The sequence below is a fragment of the Rattus norvegicus genome, chromosome 1, assembly GCF_021556685.1.
Source record: "Rattus norvegicus strain SHRSP/BbbUtx chromosome 1, alternate assembly SHRSP_T2T, whole genome shotgun sequence".
NCBI classification, from domain to species: Eukaryota; Metazoa; Chordata; class Mammalia; order Rodentia; family Muridae; genus Rattus; species Rattus norvegicus.
The window spans coordinates 252,910,679-252,937,774 of NC_141534.1; the positions used below are offsets into that span (position 1 = coordinate 252,910,679).

Sequence of the window (27,096 nt, forward strand, 5' to 3'; positions counted from 1 at the left end):
CACACATCCCAGTCCAGCCCCTGGTGTTCCTTGCGTCCTGTCCAGGGAGACTGGTTCAGATTCAGCTACCTTTGCCTCCACCTTACCTTCAAGGCTCCACTGGATGTTCTTCCTACTGTCTTCTCGTCTTCAAGCCCACTTCCAGGGCTACCACAGCTCCCTGAAGTTTCATTGGAAAACTCAAACCCTTCTGTCCAGACCATGCTCCTTGGGACAAAATATATGACCTGTTCTATTTTTGTCTTTCGAAAAGCAGGGCCCAGAGATATTTTAGTGGAACTGGAAGAAGTAATTCTAGCCAACCTGCCTTCCAACTGCCAGGCCACCGATAAAGCTTCCTTCCTGGAGTTCTCTTTTGACTACATTTCTCCACCGCTCAGCTGACTGAGCAGTGAAGCCTGTTCAGTTCTTCCAGACACATGGAGAACTTCCTACTTGGAATATACATTGAGTACCTGTGTAGTTCACCATGCAGCACTTGACGGTGGATGTCTAAGTGGAACTGCAAAGCTGGAAATGAACCTGAGAGGCCACACTTACCAACATTTAATCCTATGCAAACCACCTGAGATCACACCGAAATCAAAACCCCTTAATTATAAGGCCAGACATGGTGGTGTACCCCTTCGATCCCAGCAACCACCAGACAGAGGCAGGTCATGCTCGGATTTGATGACAGCTTGGCCTACATAGTCCTAGGGCAAACAGGGCCTACATAGTAAGACCCTGTCTCAAAAAATTAAAAAAAAAAAAAAAATTCAGTATATCTAGAGTGAGACTCAAGTTTCTACATTTCAAAAGATGTCAAAACGGTTGTCGAGAGACCATACTGCTCCTTTCAGAGACGCTGACCTCTTTATCATCCCATAAAGGCTCTCTTCTTGGCTTTTGGATAAGCACTGTCTACCAAATGACACATAGTGGACTAGCTCAAGTGTCATTTAAGTGTACTCCTCTTCCATAGCCACCCAAGTGTTGACTGGCTTTCTACAGGGAGAAACCGTGTCTCAAAGGAGTAAGACAGTGAAAAAGAAGGCCACTTCTGGAGAGGGTCAGAATTGGTGCTCAGAGGTTAAGAACACTTGATAGTTCATCCAGAGGACCTGGTTTAATTCTCCGCACCCATATAGAAGCTCATAACTCCAGTTCCAGGGGACCCAATAACCCCTCCTGGCCTCTGCAAGCACCAGGCACATATTTAATGAAAGACATACCTGCAGGCAAAAGGTTGTAAACAATTTTTTTTTTTGAGGATTAAAATGTACTGGAGAAAAAGCCCAGAGTGACACTGAAAGTGTAAAGGGATTTAAGAGGTGAGGGAAGGAGAGACATTTATTAGAGGAAACACAGAAGCAAACGGGAAAGGTTGAACAAGACTTAGAAGTGGTCTTCTGAGCCAAGATCAGATCAGAGACCCAAGAAACACTGGCACTGACAATCAGAAAGTGCTTGAGTTCACAAGATGGTTCAGCAGCTAAGGGCCATTGCCACTAGCCATTGCTGAGGGCGGTTGTCACTAACCATTACGACCTTAGTGCCATCCCTGGGGCCCACTTGGTGGAAAGAGAACCAATTCCCATACGTTGTTCTCTGACCTGCACGTGCGCACCATGGCATGTGTACACCCACACAATAAATAAACACACAAACACATAGATATAATAAGAAGGAAGTCCTGGGGACATACTAATGATGGAGGTCAGATATTGTGGCTGGGACAGTAACAGGTTAGGAGAGCAAAAAGATTACTTTTTTCCTACAAGTTTGGATGTAATGAAAGAAATCTGAGAATTATTTTGTTGTGGGAGACAGAGCTGGTGCTGTGAGATGAGGCAGGGGTGAACAGTAATTAAGACTTCAGTAACAACACGAGGCCCCAGAAGGGACAGGATGGACGGGACCCAGGACAGCAGCTATGGATGGGACCAGCATACGCATTCTCTTAGAGCAGGAGAGACAGCTGTCTGTCCTGGTGGCCTGGTGGTCAACATCCGTGTCTGAATCTCCATTGCTCTCAAAAGCAAAGGCAGCTGCTGAACCTCCAAGGCCGACTGTGGGGTAGGCTTGGGAAATGACAGGATTAAAACACCAGCTATGGGCAGGAGCGGAAACAGTGGCTGCATCGGGGGCCACGCCGTGTGCACTCGGTAACAACTGCTTGTGTGCTTTTAAAAAACAAGCAAGCAAACAACAACAAAAACAGATGACTTAGTGACTTTTTCATGGGCCTGGAATGATAGCCCAGCAGTTAAGGGCACCTGCTACTCTCACAGAAGACTGGGGTTAGTTCCCCACACCCACATCAGGCTCTAACTCCAGTTCCAAGGCACCTGACACGTGCATATACACACACATTTAAAAATTTTTAAACTTAGTTGCCTTCCAGTAAGAGGAAAAAGCAAGTGGCTGGACTGAAGGGGAGTAAGGAACCTGGTGGACAAAAAGGGGAGAAACAAGAAACAAAGGGAAGAGCCTTTGGAGTGGCCAAGAGCTTCACTCCCGGTAACAGAACCAAGAAGAATGACACAGAAGGAAGACATTCAGTCCAGCGGACACGGAGGGTGGCAAACGGTAGTCAGGGCCATGGGTTTGGTGGGGTCAGAGATTAAAATAAAAAGGGACAGAGGGGCTAGCCGTTAAGAGCACTGGCTGTGCTTGCGACAGGACCCAGGTTCGATTCCAGCACCCACAGGGTGGCTTACAAGATCATGAATTTTGGTGATCCAACACTCTCTTCTGACCTCTATGGATACCGTACGTACGTGTTGCACACATGTTTATGCAGATAAACACATACACACTTTTTAAGAGCACTTGTTCTTGCAGAGGATCTAGATTCAGTTTCTGGGAACTCACCCGGTCACTCGCAGCCACCCATGACTCCCGTTCTAAGGGATCCAAGGCTCTCTTCTGACCTCTGAGGGCACCAAGCACACTCAAGTGATGCACAGACCAAGTACCGGCAAGGAAAAATACGCTTACAGAATTAAGTAAAGTTTTAAGAGGCAAAGACCAAAGAAACAAAGATGAGAAGAGAGTATTAGAGTTTTAGCCATAGCAATTAGGGGAACTCAGGCTTCAGGACTAGTGCATGTAAGTGACTATTTTAATCCCCTCCAACCGCAGGATCCTGCAGTTAAGGGAAACGTGTAGGGGACTCAGTTTGGTGCTAAAGACTGACCAGGAGACCCATAAATGGCAATGTTGAGCAGAGGAGAGGTAAGACGCATAGGAAACTTGGCACGGAGGTGTACCTGTGACACCAGCATTCCGGTGGCTGAGGCAGGAGTGTCAAAGCTTCGTAGCCAACCTAGGGTACACAGTGGCAGCTTGTCCAAAAACAAAACAAACAAAAAAGACACAGGGACAGGCACCTGTGTTTTAGGAGGGCCTGGGAATAGTCGAGCAGAGACAGAAAATACGGATGTTGCTTCCAGGCACCATTGGTGGGCGTGGCTCTCATGTAGGGACTCCGGGGGCTAAGGGGCACTAGGGAAGTGTGTCCTTAAGCAAAAGTCAGGCCCCAAAATCTGCAAGGAGTGTCCTGTGAGAGAAAGGTATTCAAGAGGTCGAACAGAAAGCAAGACAGGGGCAGAAGTGTGGAGATGAGGCCACGTAGGAGTTGCTCATCTGGGAGGGTACAGAAGCCAGAGGCAGGAAGGGATTCCGCCAAGCTTAAACAAAAAAGGGCCCCTGTTTAAAAAGGAAAATAATTATAAGAAAACTCAGATGTAACTGTCAGAATGAAAGAATTAAGACTGTTTCTATTCTTTTAGCATCATATGTATATTCAGACAGTAAAATCAAAGCTGAGAAACAGGCTCATACAAGATGACTGAAAAAAATGGAGGACTCTATAAATAAGTTTTGACTATTTAGAGTTGAGGAAGAGGCCCCAGCTTTGCTAAGGACCCATAAGTGCATTCTACTTTGTTACAGGAAGTGAGATCTTTGCTGTGACATCACCCTGTGTGCCTCAGCTGTCCCTGTCATTGCAAAACTCTGGCTCTGGAACAGAGAAGCTTTAAGAAGTGGACAGATGGACAGGGGGCCAGGACAGGCCTGCAGAGGCTTGGCAATGCTGGCTGTGCTGGACATGATATAATGTAAAGAGGGGACAAATCTTCCATGTGGTATGTTGCTGTGAAATTAAATAATAACAAAAATGCTGTCTTTTACCCTGCACTATGTCCAGCACCGTGGTGCCCCAAGATATCTGGTAGACATCTTCACCTCAGTCAGCAAAGCCTCTCACCTGCTCTGCTCCATACCATATCACACTGCCGATGGCTTCTCTCTGAGCCTGGCAACAGTTCCCAAGGCAGGCTGCCACCATGCCAGACACACACATCCCAATTCTGTGGTAGGCCCAGTGATCTGCCACTACAACTCTCTTAAACTAAATTAAATTGCCACATGAAAGAACACACAACACAATAACCTCTGATCCGATTGATAAGATATAATTGCCCACCTAGACCACAAAGCCCTGTACACATCCATTCCTTAAGAATACTCATAACAACCTGTAAGTGTGCAGAGGGGAATCTTAACATCCGCCTCCATGTTCTCTCAGCTGCTCTCCTCCTCTGCTCCAGTCCCCTCCCCCTCTCTAAAACTTTTCCTCTGCCCATCCTTCCTTCTCATGCAAAGACAGGCCTTGTTCTGCCTTGTACCTGCCTTCACCTGCATAATGACATCATCCTACTGTGGTGACACTGTCGGAACAGATCTAGTACCTCGTAGTCAATATTAGCTGTCAACCCAACAGGGTCTTGAATTCCCTAGGAGACAAGCTAGTGAGGGGTTATCTAAATGAGGCTAACCTCTGGGCATTGTTTTCTATAGGGTTAATTAAACTGGGTAGATCAGCACTGAGTGTCAGTGGCATGCCATCCTATGGATGGCAGTACTGGGCTAAACAAAAAGAAGAGAGGTGAACATCAGTACTGGGCACTCATCTCTCTCAGCTTCCTGACTGTGGTTACAATGTGACCAGCCCTCCAGCTCCCACTGGTGGCTTCCTGCCAAGAAGGACTGACTCCACCTTTCACTGAGCTTTTCTCCCTACGGTTGCTTCTGTTGGGGCAATTTTATCAGAGCAACAAGATGATTACCTGATGCTCATTGCTACCCACTTGGATTGCCAAGAATTGCTCTATGATGGAAAATTAATTTGGCAGCAAACTTATAGACTCTTCTGAAGTAATCAAGTACATTAGGAGTGTCTGAAGGTTATTCCACAAATGTTACAAAGTCATGGAAAATTAATTTCTATTTTTGCAAAGTGAAGGGAGACCATTGCTCAGCCCCCCTCCAAGATGTTATAATAATTCATATCTGATAACTTCAATAGAGTTCGTTAAGTGCAGGGCTTAGGGAAGGTCATTTCTCACCCCCCATTATGTCCTTTTATTCTACACCATCATTTTCCAGCTTCCCAGAAGAGGTCGAAATGCTCACTAAAATGTAATTGGTACCTGTTGCGGTTGTTGTTGTTGTTTTGTTTTCTGTTCTTTCTCAATTGAGGTGTTTGTGATGATGTGATTCTTTTCCTTTTTAGACTTTAAAGAGAGGCCCTTTGGGAGGAAGAAATAAATCTATATTCCGTATGAGTACGTGCTGTCGTAACGTATTACCCCTTCTCTGGCTGCAGCTTACAATGTACATCCACACGTCACTGCTATGTTCCGCATCATCCCAGAAAGAAAGGAGGACAGAAAGCATCATGGTTACCTAGCCTTCCACACTGTTCAGACCTGACCGAATAGGGATCCCAGGGAGGCGTGAGGTAGACACATCGTCTACACCTGAAGTGATGGAGGGTTAGCTTTTTCACCAGACAGTCCGAAGCACAATTTGCTTGAACCCAGCAGGTAACTTGTACTTGTGAAATGGCACTTCTCCTTATTTAAGGACATCATTGCTGTTGTTCTAACTGGGAGTAGGAAAAGGTCCCCCTGTGTAGCTAACCCAGGCTGACCTGGAACTCAGGACCTTCCCACTATAGCCTCCTGAGGGAAGACTGCAGGAGTCTTCACTTAACTTTTGTAGCTGCTGCTTTAGACTCAAAGGCTCAGGCAGATTGTCACCCCAAGTAAAAGGTGACTAAGATAGAGAAGACTTTGAAAAGGCAATTGAAGCTGAGACTCGGTGCTGGAGAGCTCGAGAGGGCAGCTTTGCTTGTGGAGAACCGGAAAGGCTTTCTCTGTGCACAGAAGACACTGTAGACCCCTTACCAGTAACAATTGCTGCCTTGGATGATTGCCTGCCTGCCTGCACTGCCTGCACTGCCTGCCTGCTTGACTGCCCTGCCTGCCTGCGAAGATGTTGTTTGTCTAAATCTTTGTCAAGAGATTCAAATTTTCATATGAAATCTTATCTTTAGCTAGAGCAGTTAAATATGTGTGTGTGTGTGTGTGTATATACATATATATATATATATATATATATATATATATATATATATATATATATATATATCCTGAATCAAAACAGTTCTGCCTGTGAGGTTAGACCACTAGTTTGAAATATTGACTGAAGGTCAATATTTTCTCCTACTTCCTCCTCTCTTATAGACAATGCTCTTTAACCTTGAAAATATTTAGGATTTCTCCATGTCTGTTCTATAAACTCTCTGGCAGGAGATCTTGAATCCTACATTACCTTGTCTTGGGTATTTGGACCCATATACCTAACAAGTTAGGTATAATAATAATAATGATAACAATAATATACTGAAGTACATGCATGCGCACGTGCACACACACATATACAGGCACACACACATGCACTGCACATACGCACACACATGCACACACGCACACACATGCACACATGCATCTACACATACACAATACATGCACACATGCACACACATGCACACACACACACACACACACACCATGCGTACTTTTTAAAAAATGCATAGCACTGGTTGATAATCCTGGAAGTCAAGTGTTCTTAAAGTTCATTGTGTTCTGTGATACTTACAACATGCAGACATTTCCCATTTAATCAGTGACATCAGTACGTAAGGAAAACATTCTTGATTTTGCTTTATGACTCTGCAGTTGGACTATAGAGATGGCTTGCTTGACCCTTAAAGACTAGGCTCACAACCAAAAGGACAAGAGTCTACTGTCATTGCTCTTAAATGCTATACCAGATGAGCCCTAGACAGCAAGGATTTTATTTGGAACGAGAATTTGTCCCAATAATTTTGAAGCTTAGACATAGTTAAAAGTGAGTAGTTTGTTGTTGTTGTTGTTGTTTGTTTTTTCCAGAATGAGGCAAGTGGAACTTCTGAGTTCATTTCCTTGTGCCCCAGGGTCCCTACCTAACCTGGAGAGTTACCTTTGCAGCTGCCTTATTTCTGTACCTCCCTTTTCTCAAGTGTAATGCTGGTTAAAGACCTCCTAAGTGTCTTCAGAATTCCGGGCCAACCGTTCAATGGGGTGGACACAGTAAGCAGTTCATAAAAACATCATATTGGAATGAAGAAACACACACCACTGTGCTGAGTCCTACTCCCAACTTTATTAAGCTTTGTTTAGGTTATAATTTAAAAAGGAGCAAAAAGGCGTGCGGGCGGGACATCCCGCTGTTTGGTGTGCGTGTTCCCCTACTGCCATGAGCGGTACACTCACGGTGTAGTGGAGACCACAGCTGGACACCGGATGTCTTCTTCCATCACACTACTCTTTATTTACTGAGACTTTGCTCTCTTCTGAACCCCTGAGCTTGTCCCGGGGGTCCCTGCTGCCGCCTCCACACTTGCCTGGCTTTACATGGGTTCTGGGGCTCCTAACTTCACGGACATCACACTAAGTGTTCTATGTGCTCAGCCATCTCCTCAGCCCAGAACGTCTTCTTTTTCTTTCTCTTAGATTTATTTTATGTTTAATTATGTTTGCATGGGGGTGGGAGGATGTGTGTGTGTGTGCGTGCGTGTGTGTGTGTGTGTGCGTGCGTGCGTGCGTGCATGTGTGTGTGTGTGTGTGTGTGCAAGTGTTACCCAGGCCAGAAGAGGGCATCAGACACCTTGGAGCCAGAGTTAGAGGCAGTTGTGGGCCACCGAACTGGGTGCTGGGAACTTGGGCCTTTGCAAGAGCTGTAGGTGCTCTTAACCACTCTCTCTCTCCAGCACCCAGCCCAAGACTTAAAAGACATTAAATTTGTGACATGAATTGCAAGCTCCGAAAATAAAAAATAAATCGCTTGCACTGACAGCTATTGCATGGGGCCAGACACCGGTCCCTTGAAATGAAAAGCTCCCACACCCTGCGCCCCAGCTCTCCTGTCTTTTCTTGGTGGCAGGTGCGGTTCGCAAGCCGCCACCAACCCCCACCCTGAGGGGAGGGGCACGAGAGGCTGACCACACTGGGCGAGGGGGTCGGGGTCCGGAGGCTTGAGGGAGCAGCTCAGGCGATCGATCACGTGCACGGAGGCTGGATCAAAACCTGGTGGCTGGAGAGTGGAAGGGCAGAGGGCAGAACGCTCGCATCGCGCATGCTCCTGGGCTGCAGGCGTTAGTAGCTGCTCGGGATCTGTCTTCACTTCCTAGGCACGTTGAAAAGCAGTATCTGTCAGGTGAATGTCCTGTCCCTCAAAGTTCCCATGACAATACCAGAATACACTAAGGATGGAGCCTTCCTCTGTGCCAAATCCTGGGGCTGGGATAACAAGGCAACGGGTGAAGCGGCAAGAGAGCAGGTAGACCCTTAGCCAGCCATCCGGGTTAGGAGTAGGCTGAAAATGTGTACACCTCAGAGCTTCGAAGTCAGGGAGGGATTTGGATTAAGTTCGGGTCAGAAAACTATCTCCTGAGTGGAGGAGGTTGTGGGGGCTGGAGTTGAACTCTTTGCTAGGGTAAGCATTAGGACACCACCTCAGAATCAGCAGAAATATAAGCTTCAAGGTAAGTACCAACAGAAGGCGGGTACAAGAGCTAGGAGAACGTCACTAGAAGACTGCAGAATGTGAATTGGGCTTAAAACACAGTGTGCAGTCCATTAAGAAAAGTTACAAAACTCAAAGCAAAGGGATGACCCGGGAAAATAAAGTAGTCTTGCCCATGTGTGGCAAGTGTGGCCTGAGGGCTTTCCCACTGTGAAGAACCTCTGGGTTTCTCCAATTGAAGCTAGTCTAGACCCAGAGATAGTTCTTTGACCTAGACTGTAAACAGCACAGGACTCCCGCCAGCTTACTGGACCTGGTGTCCATGTTTGCCCCGTAAATCAGTACACTCTAATAATCCTTGAGATCAGTTTCCAGGTAGCATAATTATATCGTCTTGGGTGTGTTGGATACAAACCTTCAGTCCATGTGACAGTTTGTGTCACCTGTTTCCGTATTTCGGTTTTTATTCACCACACTTTCCTCAAACCCTGCAGCAGTTGTTTGACGGAGCAAAGTGACCGAAGTGAAATCTTTGCTGCCCAGGATTTACCATTCGGTCTAGAGAGCCAGGGAACTTGGTTTTGATGTTTCCCAAAGATACCAATGTACAGTTCAGAAGGTTTCCTTTCAGGCCATGTATTCCTTGGATCCTCCTGGGCTGAGGCTGAGTCTGAGCCAAGATCCCCACTTCTTGATTTAGGGGGGGAAATCACAGTTAAGTAAAAGATGTGAATATTTTTCAATATGTCAGGTAGTGGAATATCCATGGGTCATGATGCTTTTTAAAGAATATGGCTGGTGGGAAGCTTTTTGTCCAATTCTGCTTTTTCTGTAACCTACTCCTGAAGGGCAGACAATGCTATGTGTTTAGTGGATTTTTATTTGGACAAAATTCTGCCCAGTGTTTTAATTCTTATTGGACTCTTTTTTTTGGCACAGCATTCTAACTCAAATAAAAGAAATTCTGAATGATGTAAGAAACACACCTATCTGCAGCATAACAGAGTGTCACTGACAGTGTCAGGATTGGTGCTTGCCCATGGGATGGGTTGGGCTGGCTCTTGGTTTGTCATTCCCTCAGTCTGTTTCACCCCCTTTGCCTGCATTTCTTATAGATGGGATAAATTTTGGGTTGAAAGTTTTGTGGGTGGATTGGTGGTTTCTATGGCTCCACTGGGGCTCCTGCATGGCTACAGGAAGTGGCCTCATCAAGTTCCATATTTGCAAAGTTGTGAGTCATAGCTAAGGTCCTCCCCTTTGATTCTTGGGTGCCTCCCTTATCCCAGGCCTCTGTCTGTCCTGGCGATGCCTCCCCCGACCTCCTCACCCCGGTCAGTTGCAGATTTCCATTGCCTGTATGTGGGATGTGTTCTTCTAGCTGGGCTGCCTTGTCTGGCCTCAGTGGGAGAGGAAGCTCCTAGCCTCACAGAGACTTGAAGTGCCAAAGTGGAGGGATACCCAGGGGACCCCTATCCACTCAGAGGAGAAGGGTAGGAGGGTTGGGGGAAGAATTGGGGGAGGGAGGCAGTGATCAGGATGTAAAGAGAATAATTAAAAAATAAATTAAATTTTAAAAAAGAAGCATAACTAGTCAAGCTGTGTGACAGTGGATCCACTCAGTCAAAGATGAAGCCAGCAACCACATTGGACTGAAGTTTGTTCTGAGCAGGAAAGAAGGGACATTAGTACATCTTAAAAGTGGTCCAGTAAGAACCCACAGAGAAGCAGAGCCATGGTGGCACACACTTTTAGTCCCCAGAACTCCAAAGGCAGAGCAGGCATATCTCTCTGAGTTCCAGGACAGCCTGGTGTACAGAGTGAGTTCCAGGATGGCCCGGGCTAAACTGAGAAACTCTGTCATGAAAAAAACAAACTAAAGAACCAAGGGAGAAGCATATGTCTGGAATCACTATTAGCTACTATTAGTCTCTCCCTTCCCAGCATACAGGGGTTTGCCTGCCACTTAGGCAGGCAGAGTAAAATCTTTTACTAATAAATTTGCCATCTCCTTGCTGTGTATCAAGAACTCTGGCTTTAATTTTTGTGTTTTGACATTGGACTTGTAGGGCATCTGGTACAGGAGTTGTTAACCCCCGGTTTCCTTAGCCTTTAGAAGAAGCTTTCATTGCAAAAAATTAATGACAATATTCTGAAAGAAAGGGTTGGCCTGCTTTGTTTTATTTAATAAATCATTGAAGTTTTATTATGTAGAGGATGTTTTCTGTGGTTTATGAACAAAATCTGCAAAAATCTGCAGAGGAACCAGAAACCACGTATTTATTGGAAGTTCATTTTATTGTGTGTTTTTGGCGTTTTGAGACAGGGTCTCCTCATAAAGAACAGTTAGGGTTTTCCTGCTTCAGGCTGCTTGATGTTAGAATTATGGGTGTGAACCATCATGTTGGGCTTGCGTTCATTTTAAAAGGTGTTGAAGATTGAGAAGTATTGGGAAATTAGAAACTGACTTGTGGATTGACATCCATATGCAGGTGAGAGCAGGCACAGGATAAGGCAAGGCCTGTGATTGCGCAGTGAAAAAGTAAGGTGGGAGCAGAGAGAGAGAGAGAGAGAGAGAGAGAGAGAGAGAGAGAGAGAGAGAGAGAGAGAGAGAGAGAGAGAGGGAGATAGAGAGAGAGAGAGAGAGAGAGAGAGGAAGAAGAAGAAGAAGGAGGAGGAGGAGGAGGAAGAGGAGGAGGAGGAGGGGAGGGGAGGGGAGGAGAGGAGAGGAGAGGAGAGAAGATACAGATCTGTGTAGCTTTAAGTGGCCACAGTAGCTATGAATATTTCATAAGGGATGGATTTTTACAGGAAAATTTGTGTTATTTAGGTGGGTAGTTTATATTAATATCAATTGGTTCTGAGTTTATTGTATGGACATTTCGTGGAGTTTGAATTTACTGATATAAATCTGATTGCTAAATTACAAGTTTATAGAGTTTCGATTTTAATGGGTTACTGGGAGTTGTGACTATAACCACAGGGGGCAGATGCTGGGACTGTGAACAGAGTTCACAGCAGAGAGTCCCAAGAGGGCAGCTCCTGCTGGGGCCAGAGACAGATTATCGCTGATGAGGCTAGTCATGCTGCTGTAAGGGCCCAGAGAGTAGCTGGTGGCAGTGTGGGATAGAAATTGGGAACTTAGCAAGTCAGGTGGAGTTGCTTTGCTGACTGAGATGAAACTACCCCGCAGGTGCCATGTGGCCTGCCAATGCTGGCAATAGTGCATCTAGCCTTATTATTTACCACAACACTGACTTTTTTTGTCAACTTATTCCTGCTGTGTTTTATCTTGACACATCATCAGTGAGAATCTTAAGTGTCCTTAAGTCAATCATTGAAATGTCCCATCTACGAATTAAGAAAAAAAAAATCTAGCTAACTTAGTCTTGACTCTTTTCTATTCCAAATCTACTCAGTATCTTTACAACTTGTCCAGCCCTCTCCCCTGAGTGTCTCATATATGTCTGCCTCCACGCTGCATCACCAAAAGCCCACCAGAATGGGTGGCATCTCATTAAAGCTGTAGTATACTGTGCAACTTGCCAGACAAGTTGGAGAGTGCCTGTCTGCAGTCCTTACACTTATATAAGCTCAGAAATGAGGGGCCTAACGCTACTGGTCAGTTTCAGGAACTTCCTGGACCTTTATAATTGCTTACTTCCAGAGTCTTAATGACCTTCCATGCTTTCACTGTCCTTTAAAACATGCTGTGCTCTAAGAAGCTTCTGTCCAAGATGGAAGGTTTTAGCTCAGAGGAAATTGCTACATCAGACAATTACCAAAATATCTATTAAACACTTAGAACATATAAGTATTAAATATTAAAGATATTAATTATTTATTTTGTATTTTTTATAACAGTATAGTCAGATGTCTTAGGTAGGGCAAGAGCAAAGTGACACTATTTTTCATCTTGCTTTTGGTATCTTTTTCGAATTCTATTCTTTTTGTTTTTTTTAATGTGTATGTGTATTTTGCCTACAGGTATGTCTGTGGACCATGTGCATGCACTGACCAGAGAGGCCAGGAGGAGGCACTAGATGCCTGGGGACTGGAGTTAAGAGAAGGTTGTGAGCTGCCATGTGGGTGCTGGGAAATCAAACCTGGGTCCTCTGGAAGAGCAGCCCATGTTCTTGACTGTTGAACCATCTCTCCACCCCTACTATGCCTCTTAATCCTGTCACAGCAGTCTTGTTTTAATAACGCGGTTTCTCATTCTTCTTTAGATAGTGACAACAAAAGAGTCATCATGAAAAAACTTTCAAAGAGAAGAGAAGAGATTTTTAGAAAGGTAAAGTATTAATGAAAACTTGAGGGCTTTTTAAAAAAATACAAGCTTTTATAGCATTTTACCAAGATGTATGATTTCCTGAAAACTTCATTTGTATCCTGTTACTTTTATGCTTTCTGTTATGCATTCTGATTTTTAAGCAGTTTGGAAGTAAACAACTCGGATATGATAACATTGGTGAGTAATATGCTTACAGAGGTCATTGGAAGCACCCCCTGCTTCCTCCCAGGAAATGGGGATTCATCTTATGAGTTCATGGGCTGGAGGCCATTTCTTCACAGGAATAGCACAATAAACACAATGTGTGAGATGTCTTTGGTCTTTGTGTTGTCTTTTTTGAGACAGGGTTTTTCTTCATCATCCTTCCGTTCTGGAACTCAGTATGTAGACCAGACTAGCCTTGAATTCATGGAGATCTGCCTGCCCCTGCCTCCTGAGTGAGGGATTATGGGTGTGCACCATCATGTCCAGTTGCAAATGCCTTGGATATGCTGACTTGAGTTGGGTCTATCCAGGAATAGGGTAGCTGGAGCATATTATCGTTGTGTCTCCAGGTTTCCTTGAAGAGTCTGCTTACTGCTTTCACTAGTGCCTGCCCCAGTTTTCACTCCCCACCAGTGCCTAAGGGTTCCCTCCACATACCCAAAGCCTGATTTTGTTGCTGTTCACTCTCTCATGATAGCATCTTGCACCACTTTTAACTTTCATTTCCCTGGGGGCTGGAAGTTTCAAGCGCTTTTCTGCAAGCCACAGTTGTTGTTTTGAAAGCTGTTGTGAGTGCCAAGTCTCCACTGGCAGGATGATGGGGGTGCGGTGTGCAACTTTTCAGTTCTTTACCGACTCCAGGCTGTCCTTCCTCTGCCAGTTGTTTTCTTTGCAGCCTTTTGATGCCCCACAATCCCATTACTCTATTCTGGTGACCATTTTCTCTTCTGTTGGGGTCCTTTTCAGAAAGTCTTTGCCTATGCTTCTATCTTGAAATGTTTGTCCATGTTTTCTAGAAAAGCCCAACACTTTGTCGAGCAGTTTAAAAGTTACACTAAGGTCTTTGATCTACTTGGAGTTGATTTTTGAACAAGGGAAGAGAGGAGGATCATCCTGTATATGAACATATGGTTTTTCCAGCTTCTTGTTAAAGAGGTCTTTTTTTTTTTTTTACAATGAATGTTTTGACACCTCTTTCAAAAACTGGGCAGCTCCAGCTGTGTGGGTGTATAGCTGGGTCCTGCGTCCAGGGGAGACTGAGGAAACTTGGTTCTGATGTCAGCCAAGGGTAGGTAGTAGCACTGGTGACAGCAGCAGGGCAGATGCACTCACTTCAAGAAGAGAAGCAAAAACTGTGACTTTGGCTCACCTTACATTAGATCTAGGCCACCGCTGGAAGATGTCATTGGCATTTGAGAAGGGGCCTTCCCCTCAGCTAATCTTTCTGGGAAACACCCTCGATGATCCACCCAATGGGTATGTCTGTTTCTTAGTTCATCTTGGACTCATTCAAGTTGACAAGCAAGACTAACCATTGAAGAGGTTCGTGATTATCAAGACAGGGGCATATCCCCTCATGGTGACCTTATTCAGGAGTTTTAATTGTGATACGAGAGTCACTGGCAGACTTTGAAATTCTTCCGTAAAGTCTGTTGACTAGATTCTTGTTATATTAATCTTTGAAGAATCAGGATCATGTTGATGTCCTGCTTTGATTTTCAATGAGAGTCCATTTTAATACATGTATGTATATATGTATGCATGTATGCATGCATGTATGTGTATGTATTCACACGTACATATGCATGCCATAGCATACCTATGGAGGTTGGAGGGAGACTTGTAGGAGTTGGACCTTTTGTTTTACCGCGTGGGTCCCAGGGATAGAATTCAGGTAGCCAGCATTGGTAACAAGCACCTTCACCCACTGAGTATCTCAGCAGCCCCTGAATCCACATTTTTTAATGCAATTGTGAAACTAATATGTGTCTTTTTATTCTTCCCATTCCAGCTTCAGGCTATTTTGGTCAGCAGGTACAATTTTTTTCAAGAACCTTTGCTATTATGTATCTTAAATTTAAAGTTTGAAACAAACTCCAAACCACTAGAGAGTGAGAATAGTTACTTTATAAGCTTCGAAAGACCTCAAATGTTCATCTTCACATACTAGAAAGTGATAATGGTACTCAGCCCCCCCACCCCCCACCAGGGGGAGCTGGAATGGTTTTTGATATTTGAGAGAGAAGTCCGAGTTAGGCACACATATTTGGGAGGCCATGTCAGGCACACATGTACTCACCAAAGCCTTGGGTACACGTGCCTTTCTGTGATGGGGAACAGGGTGGCCACTGAAGGGATGGGGAGGGGAGGGGACAGTTAGGAATCGGAGGCAACGTACAGATAGCTTTCAGGAAGGAAGGTGTCTGCTTTGTCAGGTGTTGCAGAGAAATCCCTCAAGCGATGACACATGTAGGGTGTTAGGCTTTTAAAGTACTTTTATGAATGTTTAATTTCACCAGACTTTTCTAGAAGATTCAGGAGGCATGTAGTACACAAACACAAAGAGCTAAGTCTCCGTCGGATTTTGTCATTTAAAGGGTTTTGTTTTGTTTTGTTTTTCTTTTTTTGAGATTTCATGTGGCAATGACTTAATTTAAAAATCAATCATATATAAAGAATTCATATAGGAGCTGGAAAGATGGCTTAGTGGTTAAGAGCACTGACTGCTCTTCCAGAGGTCCTGAGTTCAAATCCCCGCAACCACATGGTGGCTCACAGCCATCTGTAATGGAATCTGATGCCCTCTTCTAGTGTGTCTGAAGACAGCTACAATGTCCTTACATATAATAAATAAATAAATCTTTAAAAGATGAATATGCTAAAAAAGAATTCATATGAATTAGTATAATAATTCCAGTTTGAGCAGCCAGACAAAAGAGTATTAGTGGATGTTTTATAGAAGATGATGTTGAGACTGACTGACATAGACAAGCTGTTCTGTAACCGCCAGCTGCAGCCTAACCTTCCCTTCTTCCTCCCCGCCCCCCCCCACAGATGTCAGAAGCAGCAACCAGCAGCACAGAAGAAATAATGGACAGGCGACTGTCAAAAGGTTCTCCTGCAGGTTCTCCACAACTCTCATATCCTTGGGTTTTAGTTTTTAAGGATGTAAAGATCACCTCCATCCCAGCACTCCAGCATTCTAGAACGTAAACATAAACTAGGCTTCCTACACGATATAAGATGGGCCCAAGGAAAATACGTACAAACTGGACTCACGATGTTCATTTTCTCCAAGAAATTGAACTCGTGATGTTCCACTCTGTCCATTAACCGTACACATGGAGGATTCCCTGGTGCCTGGCTTAGACCTTAGGTGTGTGCAGACGCAGAACCTGCTTCAGAAGACCTCTTGTGACTTAGCTCTAGTCTTAGTCCTTACTCCAACCGGAGCAACTTACAAGCACTCAGCAGGAGCAGGAGGAAAAGGCCAACTCAAGAGAACAGGACCAATTAATCTTCCTTCTTAAAATTTGTATTCAGAACCATACAACCACTGCCGTTCTCCACCCATCCTATGGGTAGCAGAAAGTAGCAATAGCTTGGAGCTTACACACTTCTTTTCCGGTTCCATTCTTCCATTTTAATGACAACAACACCACAACGTGGCTTTGATATTAGTTCATGTCCCAGGGCATTCTATATGGAATACACATGTTCTCAAGGAATTTCTTTCTAACAAGACAACAGCATCAGAGGTCGTTTGTCTAGCTTGTTTTATGCTTTGCTTTGCTTGGCTACAAGACAGACTCTGGCTGATACAGCAAGGGCTGAAGCAGCAAGGGAAGCTGAGAAAGGACAGAGAAAAGGTTGCAAAAGAAACCCAGCTTACCGTAGATAAATCTGCACGTTCCTGATGAGAAGGGGGAATGGGTACAGGCTCCTAAGAGTTCCTGGGACTGTGGTCTTTTCTCCCCGCTCATCGTGATGGCCAGGCATAGTTGCAGCTAAGATACACAGGGCTTTCACTGTCACTGCTGATTGATTATAGTAAAATGACCTGACCCGTGTGTAACGCTGACGTCTTGCTTTAAATCCTGCAGAAGAAAATCGAAACATAACAGAGACACTGAGAGGCAAAGTAAGAGAAAAACTAAAACATGCTAAGGTAATGCTGCCAGTTGCTTTCTCCTGTTCTCAGAGTGACTGTTTTAAGTGGAACGTGAATCACAAAAACTCTTTCTTTTATGTTAAGAAAGAGCTGAGGTTGTCTTGATATACCTCAATTTTTAAAAAGCTTCACCTTCTAGCCTGCTTTGTTTTTCTTTTCTTCTTTCCTTCTATTTCCTTTTTCTTTTACATCTTAACACCCTATTGTAGGGGCTGGGGATTTAGCTCAGTGGTAGAGCACTTACCTAGGAAGCGCAAGGCCCTGGGTTCGGTCCCCAGCTCCGAAAAAAAGAACCAAAAAAAAAAAAAAACAAAAAAAAAAAACCACCCTATTGTAGTTAGAGTTTCAATTGCTTCAATGAAATGTCATGACGGAAAAGCAAGTTGGGAAGCGAGGGCTTTATTGGGCTTACGTTTCTCTATCACTGGTCATCAGTGAAAGAAGTCAGGACAGGAACACAAGCTGGGCAGGCACCTGGAGGCAGGAGCTGAGGCAGAGGCCATGGAGGAGTGCGGCTCACTGGCTTGCTTCCATGGCCTGCTCAGCCTGCTCTCTTACAGCACCCAGGATCACCAGCGCAGAGGGGTTCACCGCTCACAATGGGCTAGGACCTCCCCCATCAATTAAGAAAATTCCCTACAGGTTTGTCTACAGCCAGATCTTATGGAAGCAATTTCTCAACTGAGGCTCCCTCCTCTCCAAGGACTCTGGCTTGGGTCAAGTTGACATAAGACTAGCCACCAACATCACACATACCCCTCAAGTGAACCTAACCTGAGAAAAGTCAGTCTGGTTATAGTAATATTATATAGGACATCTCAGGTAAAAATGTTTGTGTATGTGTGTGTGTGGTTGTGTGTGTGTGCACACCATTAAAAAACATAAATTTTTATTTTCACTCGTTTTTGGAGAGAAGACTACATGTTCATGTATGCCGATTTTCTGTAAAACTTCATGTTTCAGATCAGTCAAGGGGAAAAGTCCTCAGCCGAGCTGCTCGCTGACACAAGGACTTGTCGCTGGTCCAAGGTGAGTAACTTTCTTTAAAATCCTCTTTAAAAGCATCTTTGTGGAGGTATAACTTACACAACAAAAATTCATCCCCTCTTTAGCTTACCACTCAGTGGCTTTTGGTTAAACTGTGGGATGGTGTGGTTGACACCATGATCCAGTTTTAGGCCATCTGCATCCTCCCATAAAAGAAGCCCTCGTGCCCCGTTCCACCCCTATCGCTACCCGGCATTACTCATCCTGGTAAATTATAGTAGGATAAACTCAAGTGCGCTAAACGTTTGCAGGGTTTCTGGGATCAGATAGCAACCCACGAATTGGGCCTCTCCTGCTGGCAGCTGGTTAGGGGTCCACCAGGGAAGCATGATGGGAAATCAATCATGGCATCCCTGAAGAAGTAAGGCAGAGGGAATATCCGACTCAGCAAGGTGGGACAGTGACCACAAAGTCCTGTGTCAGGAGCTAGCCGGCAGTTAGGGGCTCTACTCCTCCAGTTTATCCGCTCAGTTACTCAGGCTGATGGACGGGTCTCTCACCACCTTCCACAAGCTTCTCACCTGTGAGCCCATGGCACAAAGCGCCACTCCTCTCCCTTGCTCGACAAAGACGAAAGAAAGAAACGAATTAGATTGCGGACTGCTTTTTCTTCTTTACAAGACAGACACGCAAACTGTGCATATCATTTCCGGTAAAAGAATACAGAAGAAGTAGTTTCGTGTCCAGTTAGTAGCGGGCTTTAGGATTAGAGATGGGCAGATCCTGCGGGGAGCTGGTAATTCTGCCATAAGTATGCGGACTTGTTAGCGTTGCAGATATTAAAGCACAGGGGTCCTTCACGCATGTGGTGCACACGAACTCACGTGGGCACACACCAATGCACAAATATAAAAACAAATTAGCTATATAAAATAAGAATTCCCGTACTAAATACACGCTTGTGTATTCCAGGAAGCAGGGGATGAGCAAAGACAGTGGGCAGTGTGTAGGTGCAATGCCAGCTAGACTCCAGAGAGAAACAAAATAGGAGGTACATCTTCACATTTTGTATGTTTTGAAATTGTTTGATTCCTAGTGTGACTTCCTCTTTTTCCTGGAATTGAGTCCCCTCTAAATTTCTCTTAAGGCAGTTATATCCGCATGTGAAAGAAGTGCTATGTTCTTTTTATTTAAAAAAAATTGAATTTGCAGCATAGAAGACAGAAACAAGGACTTATTTATGAATGAGTCTGTAGTGAAGAATATGTCACCAGATATTGTGGGACCAGGATGACAAGGTGTGTGGGTGTGTGAGCTCGTGTCCACAAGAACCCTTGAACACGGAGAACACTGATGGGGGACAGCATTTTGATTAAAACGAGAAATAATCCTCTAATTGCATGTTTGAGAGAGCAGAGAAGGAGATTTTGGCTGTGTTCTATTTTGGTTCTCACCAGAGTTACCAAAACACACACACACACACACACACACACACACACACACACACACACACACACACACAGTAAAAGATAAAGGGTGAAAGGTGAGCTATGAATCAAAGCTGAGTGTAAAGGAGCTGGTAAAACAACCACCATGCTGTTTCCTGCTTGCCACTAAGCTGCCATCTGCCACACTGTGGAAAAGTGTTCCTTCCCCTGATGCAGACAGTGTGAATCCATCACATTAACTACTGGCCTGCTGCTGTTCAACCCACAGACTGAAGTCTTGCTGGACGAAGGTCTTTCATTTTTCATCCTGAGTGGGGAAGAAGATTCAGCAGCGAGCCGGTCTTCGAGGCAGGTTAGAATTGTGTCTCCATTTTATAGCTTTGCTCTCTCCCAAGCTATTTATTAAAGACATGGATTAAAGGATGAGGGTTGGACAGGAAAGGGATCCATGTACCATGTGTATATGTATGTGCCCTTATGTATGTGTGTGTGTGTGTGTGTGTGTGTGTGTGTGTGTGTGTGTGTTGAGACAGGGTCTTTCCCTGTAACTCAGTGTTGACCTGCAACTCTGGACTCTCCTATTTGGCCTCCTGATGTTAGGATGTTAAGATGGCGGCGTGCACCCTCATGTCTGACTTTCATGGAAGACGAAAATCTCATTGCTAAACTTTTCTCCTCTCTTGGAGTTGAGCTGCCCGTTATAATACTAACACTGACAGAGGGCCTCCTAGATGCTCAATGGTCTACTAGATCATCAGAATAGAGTGTGTTAGTCGATGGGTGAGGCCTGGGGAGCTAGCTCCCTGGAGAAAGTGCTTGCCATGCACACGTGAGAGACCTGAGTTTGATTCCAGAACCCAGGTAAAAGAACCAGGTGTGGTGGTGTGCATGTGTAATACTGGTACTCTGGAGAGGCAGGACCCTGGAGACCCAGCCTAGCCTATAGGTCAAGCATCAAGGGACAAACTGGGGACCCTGCTTTCCTCAGCCATCAGGATTGAGAGCCCTGGAACATTGCATGTGTGCACCGGCTCGGGCAAAGGACCCTTCATGCTTCATAGTTGTTGATCGGAATACTTAAGGAGCTCCCCTATGTGGAGATTCCCCCAAATCTTACCTATGCCTGTTACCGTTATACCTTGTTTGAATCCCAAAGAGACACCACGAAGATATCTGCCTGTAAACTGTTTCTGGGATTTCATAAAAGGAATAGGAAGGAGGGAAGGACGGCAGGACTTGACACAAACCCAGGTGATGCCCAACCGTGCTTCAGTTAATGCATGAAGAACATGAGGGAGGAGGGGAAAGAGGAAGAGGGTTGAGAGGAAAACAACAAAGATTGTTTGAAAAAAAAATGTCATCATGAGTTGGGCCAGACTGGCCTACAGAGTGAATTCCAGGACAGCCAGGACTGCACCGAGAAACCTGGTGTATAAATAAATAAATAAATAAATAAATAAATAAGAAAAAAAAGAAAAATGTCATCATGTATAAATGATTCTTGAACCCCCAACTCTCGAATACTTGTAAAAATGTTGTTGGGATTGGTCAAAGAGCAGGTAAGAGTCTGAAGTCACAAGAACTCTGTGATCCAGTTGTGTGAGCACACACTGCTTGTGTTGGGTGTGCAGCTCATGGCAGTCGATAGGAGACTGAAGCAGGGGAATCTGGGAAATCTTTTATCTCAGGTCAGTGTAGGCTACAAAGCGAATTCTTCACTGGCTAGAGCAACATGCCAAGCCTCTCTTAAAAACCAAATGAAAATAAAAATGATCCTGCAATTTTATTTTATGACTTACCCTAAGTACACAGTTTTAGAGTTGAGGGTTTTTTTTTTTTTAATTGAGTGATGTATTTGGAGGACACTCTGTTCAGTACGTGAAGATTTTAAATTACACAGTCATCTGGAGCAAATCTAATTTATTCGGGCTTTGTGAGCAGATCCATACTCATGAGAGAGAGCCACTTATTAACAATTATATATGTTTTCATACTGATAGTCAGATTTTAAAACAAGTCTTATAAATAAGCCTATATTTCAGAATTTCACTGTAACCACTTGGCCGTAGGTTTTTTTTCTTTTTATTTCTTTCAGAAACATGTTATCTCATCCCCCTTCCCCCTGCTTCTATGACGGTGCTCTCCCACCCACCCACCCACTCCTACCCACCTCCCTGCCCTGACATTCCCCTATACTGGGGCATCCAGCCTTGACAGGAACAAGGGCCTCTCTTCCCGTTGATGCCAGGCAAGGCCATTCTCTGCTACATATGTTGATGGAGCCATAAGGCCATCCCTTTGTACACTTGGGATGGTAGTTTAGTCCCTAGGAGCTCTGGGGCAGGATCTGGTTGGTTGACACAGTTGTTCTTCTTATGGGGTTGCAAACCACTTCAGCTCCTTCAGTCCTTTCTCTACCTCCTCCATTGGGGACTCCATTCTCAGTTCAATGGTTGGCTGTGAGCATCCACCCGTGTATTTGTCAGGCTCCTGTCAGCATGCACTTCTTGGCATTTGCAATAGTGTCTGGGTGTGGTGGGTGTATATGAGATGGATATCCAGGTTTGGCAGTCTCTGGATGGCCTTTCCTTCAGTCTCTGCTCCACTCATTGTCCCTGTATTTCTTCCTGTGAGTATTTTGTTCCTCCTTCTAAGAAGGCCTGATACATCCACATTTTGGTCTTCCTTCTTGAATTTCATGTGGTCTGTGTTCTTTTGTGACTGGGTTATCTCACTCATGATAATATTTTCTAGTTCCATCCATTTGTCTAAGAATTTCATGACGTCATTGTTTTTAATAGTTGCATAGTACTCCACTGTGTAAATGTACCACATTCTCTGTATCTATTCCTCTGTTGAAGGGCATCTGGGTTGTTCCCAGCTTCTGGCTATTATAAACAAGGCTGCTATGAACATAGCAGAGCATGTGTCCTTGTTATATATTGGAGGATCTTTTGGGTATATGCCCAGGAGTGATATGGTTGGGTCCTCAGGTAATACTATGTCCAATTTTCTAAGGAACAGCCAGACTGATTTCCACAGTGGTTTTACCAGCTTGCAATCGCACCAATGGAGGACCGTTCCTCTTTCTCCACATCCTCACCAGCATCTGCTGTCACCTGAGTTTTTTTTTTTTTTTTTTGATCTTAGCCATTCTCACTGGTGTGAGGTGGAATCTCAGGGTTGTTTTGATTTGCATTTCCCCGATGACTAAGGATGTTGAACATTTCTTTAGGTGCTTCTCGGCCATTCGGTGTTCCTCAGTTGAGAATTCTTTGTTTAGCTCTGGACCCCATTTTTTAATAAGGTTATTTGATTCTCTGGAGTCTAATTTCTTGAGTTCTTTGTCAATATTGGATATTAGCCCTCTACCAGATGTAGGATTGGTGAAGATCTTTTCCCAATCTGTTGGTTGTCGTTTTGTCTTAATGACAGTGTCCTTTGCCTTACAGAAGCTTTGCATTTTATGAGGTCCCATTTGTCAATTCTTGATCTTAGAGCATAAGCCATTGGTGTTCTGTTCAGGAAATTTTCTCCTGTGCTCATGTGTTCAAGGGTCTCTCCCCCCAACCCCTTCTCTGCTACTAGTTTCAGTTTATCTGGTTTTATGTGGAGATCCTTGATCCACTTGGATCAGCTTTGTACAAGGAGATAAGCATGGATCGATCTGCATTCTTCTACATGCTGTCCTCCAGTTGAACCAGCACCATTTGTTGAAAATGCTACCTTTTTTGCACTGGATGATTTTAGCTCCTTTCAAAGATCAAGTGACCATAGGTGTGTGGGTTCATTTCTGGGTCTTCAATTCTATTCCACTGATCTATCTGTCTGTCTCTGTACCAATATTATACAGTGTTTATCACTATTGCTCTGTAATAAAGCTTGAGGTCAGGGATGGTGATTCCACCAGAAGTTCTTTTATTGTTGAGGATACTTTTCAATATCCTGGGTTTTTTGTTATTCCCAATGAATTTGCAAATTGCTATGTCTAACTCTATGAAAAACTGAGTTGAAATTTTGATAGGAATTGCATTGGCTCTTTTGGCAAGATGGCCATTTTTACTATATTAATCCTGCCAATCCATGAGCATGGGGGATCTTTCCATCTTCTGAGATTTTCTTTGATTTCTTTCCTCAGAGACTTGAAGTTCTTATCATACAGATCTTTCACTTTCTCAGTTAGAGTCACACCAAGATATTTTATATTGTTTGTGACTATTATGAAGGGTGTCATTTCCCTAATTTCTTTCTCAGCCTGTTTATCCTTTGACTAGAGGAACACAACTGATTTCTTTGAGGTAATTTTATATCCAGCCACTTTGCTGAAGTTGTTTATCAGCTGTAGGAGTTCTCTGGAGGAATTTTGGGGATCATTCAAGTATACTATCATATTGTCCGCAAATAGTGATATTTTGACATCTTCCTTTCCAATTTGTATCCCTTTGACTTCTTTTTGTTGTCTAATTGTGTTGGCTTTCATTCTGGAGGCTTTCCACAGAGAGAGGGTTCAGGCAAAGGGGAGAGGACAGGAGCAGGGAGGCCTAATCACCTCAGCTACCTCAGCTGCTTCAGCTGCCTCAGCTGCCTCAGCTGCCTCAGCTGCCTCAGCTGCCTCAGCTGCCTCAGCTGCTCCACCTCCTTCTCTGCTGCTGCCACTTTAGTTGCTCCAAGAAGCTGGCTGGGCTGAATCAGCAGGAGGCTGGCTAGCCAGCAAGGGGTGTTGGGGAGTTTCCAGCGGGCGATTTCCTGAGAACAGGTCTCTTCCCCAAGCACAGTGTTACAGCTCTTATGAAAGAAGCTCTTAGAAGATGGAGTAGTTCTCACATATCTTTAATCCTTCTGAATAGGATTCTTATATACAGTTTTGGAGTGAGTCAGGGTCTGACAGAAGGTACTTCTATTGGCTCGGCCTGAGAGCTTGGGAATACCTCATCTACATGTGGGAGGGCGTGGTCCTGCTTCTATGTGACTGATGGCCACAAGCCTCTCTACAAGGGGCTGTAGCTATGTGAGAGGGGCCTGGCCTCTTGGGAGTTTAGGAAAATGCCTACCATCCCTTAGGGTCATTGGGGTTTCCGACCTTATCTTGACCAGGAACCAGGATACCTTTCACAGCCTACTGCTCTACATAATTGTGCTGGCTAGGACTTGCAAGTGCTATATTGAATAGGTAGGGAAAGAGTGGGCAGCCTTCTTCAGTCCCTGATTTTAGTGGGATTGCTTCAAGTTTCTCTCCATTTAGTTTGAGGTTGGCTACTGGTTGGCTTTTACTATGTTTAGGTATGGGCCTTGATTTCCTGAGCTTTCCAAGACTTTTACCATGAAGGGGTGTTGAATTTTGTCAAATGCTTTCTCAGTATCTCATGAGATGATCATGTGTTTTTTCTTTGAGTTTGTTTATACAGTGGATTATGATGATGGATTTCCGTATATTGAGCCATCCTTGCATCCCAGCGATGAAGCCTACTTGATGGATGATCGTTTTAGTGTGCTCTTGGATTAGGTTTGGGAGAATTAATTATTGAGTATTTTGGCATCGATATTCACAGGGGGAACTGGTCTGACGTTCTCTTTCTTTGTTGGGTCTTTGTGTGGTTTAGGTATAAGTGTAATCGTGGCTTCATAGAAGGAATTGGGTAGTGCTCCTTCTGTTTCTATGTTGTGGAATAGTTTGGACAGTATTGGTATGGGATTTTCTAAGAAGGTCTGAGAGAATTCTGCACTAAATCCATCTGGTCTTGGGCTTTTTTTTTTTTTTTTTTTTTTTTTTGGTTAGAGACTTTTAATGACTGCTTCTATTTCTTTAGGAGTTATGGGACTGTTTAGATGGTTTATTTGATCCTGCTTTAACTTTGGTAGCTGGTATCTGTCTAGAAAATTGTCCATTTCATCCAGATTTTCCAGTTTTGTTGAGATAGGCTTTTGTAGTAGAATCTGATGGTTTTTTTTTTTTTTTTTTTGCATTCCCTCAGTTTATGTTGTTACGTCTTCCTTTTCATTTCTGATTTTGTTAATTTGGATACTGCCTCTTGGCCCTCTGGTTAGTCTGGCTAAGGGTTTATCTATCTTATTGATTTTGTCAAAGAACCAGCTCCTGGTTTCGCTGATCCTTTGTATAATTCTTTTTGTTTCTATTGGTTGATTTCTGCCCTGAGTTTGATTATTTCCTGCTGTCTACTCCTCTTGGGTATATTTGCTTCTTTTTGTTCTAGAGTTTTTAGGTGTGCTGTCAAGCTGTTATTGCATGCTATCTCTAATTTCTTTTGGAGGCACTCAGAGTTATGAGTTTTCCTCTTAGCACTGTTTTTTGTGTCCCATAATTTTGGGTATGTTGTGCCTTTATTTTCATTAAATTCTAAAACGTCTTTAATTTCTTTCTTTATTTCTTCCTTGATCAAGCTATCGTTGAGTAGGTCATTGTTCAATGTCCATATATATGTGGGCTTTCTGTCTTTATTGTTGTTATTGAAGACCAGCCTTAGTCCACAGTGAGCTGATAGGATACATAAGTTACATCTATCTGCTTGTATCTGTTGAGGCCTGTTTTGTGACCAATTATATGGTCAATTTTGGAGAAGGTTCCATGAGGTGGTGAGATGAAGGTATGTTCTTTTGTTTTAGGATGAAATGTATATATCTATATCTATCTATATCTATCTATCTATATCTATATATATATCTGTTAAATTCATTTGGTTCATAACTTCTTTTAGTTTCACCATGTCTCTGTTTAGTTTCTGTTTCCATGATCTGTGCATTGCTGAGAGTGGGGTGTTGAAGTCTCCTACTATTATTGTGTGAGGTGCAATGTGTGCTTTGAGCTTTATTAAGGTTTCTTTTATGAATGTGGGTGCCCTTGCATTTGGAGCATAGATATTCAGAATTGAGAGTCCATCTTGGTGTATTTTTCCTTTGATGACTATGAAGTGTCTTTTTTATAACTTTTGGTTGAAAGTAAATTTTATTCGATATTAGAATGACTACTCCAGCTTGTTTCTTGGGACCATTTGCTTGGAAAATTGTTTTCCAGCCTTTTACTCTGAGGTAGTATCTGTCTTTGATACTGAGGTGTGTTTCCTGCATGCAGTAAAATCCTGGGTCCTTTTTACGTGTCCAGTCTGTTAGTCTATGTCTTTTTATTGTGGAATTGTGTCCATTGATGTTAAAAGATATTAAGGAAAAGTGGCTGTTGCTTCCTGTTACTTTTGTTGTTAGAGGTGGAATTATGTTTGTGTGGCTATCTTCTTTGGGACGTGTTAAAAAAAGATTCCTTTCTTGATTTTTGTACGATGTCCTTTTCCTCTATTTGAAAA

At 43.9% G+C, this 27,096-nt stretch overlaps 1 protein-coding gene across 4 annotated transcripts in view; it reads left to right on the plus strand.

Annotated features, from left to right (window-relative positions):
• The first annotated feature begins 8,503 nt into the window (after positions 1 to 8,503).
• Cc2d2b (coiled-coil and C2 domain containing 2B) overlaps positions 8,504 to 27,096 on the plus strand; it is a 95,348-nt gene continuing 76,755 nt past the window's right edge. For 2 of the 4 annotated variants that reach the window (XM_087551320.1, NM_001447193.1), the window contains 6 exon segments: positions 8,521 to 8,592; positions 13,128 to 13,192; positions 16,232 to 16,289; positions 17,281 to 17,345; positions 18,312 to 18,377; positions 20,052 to 20,135. In XM_087551320.1, the coding sequence (XP_087407446.1) occupies positions 13,151 to 13,192; positions 16,232 to 16,289; positions 17,281 to 17,345; positions 18,312 to 18,377; positions 20,052 to 20,135 (315 nt within the window). In that variant the 5' untranslated portion in view covers positions 8,521 to 8,592; positions 13,128 to 13,150. 4 annotated transcript variants of the gene reach the window in all.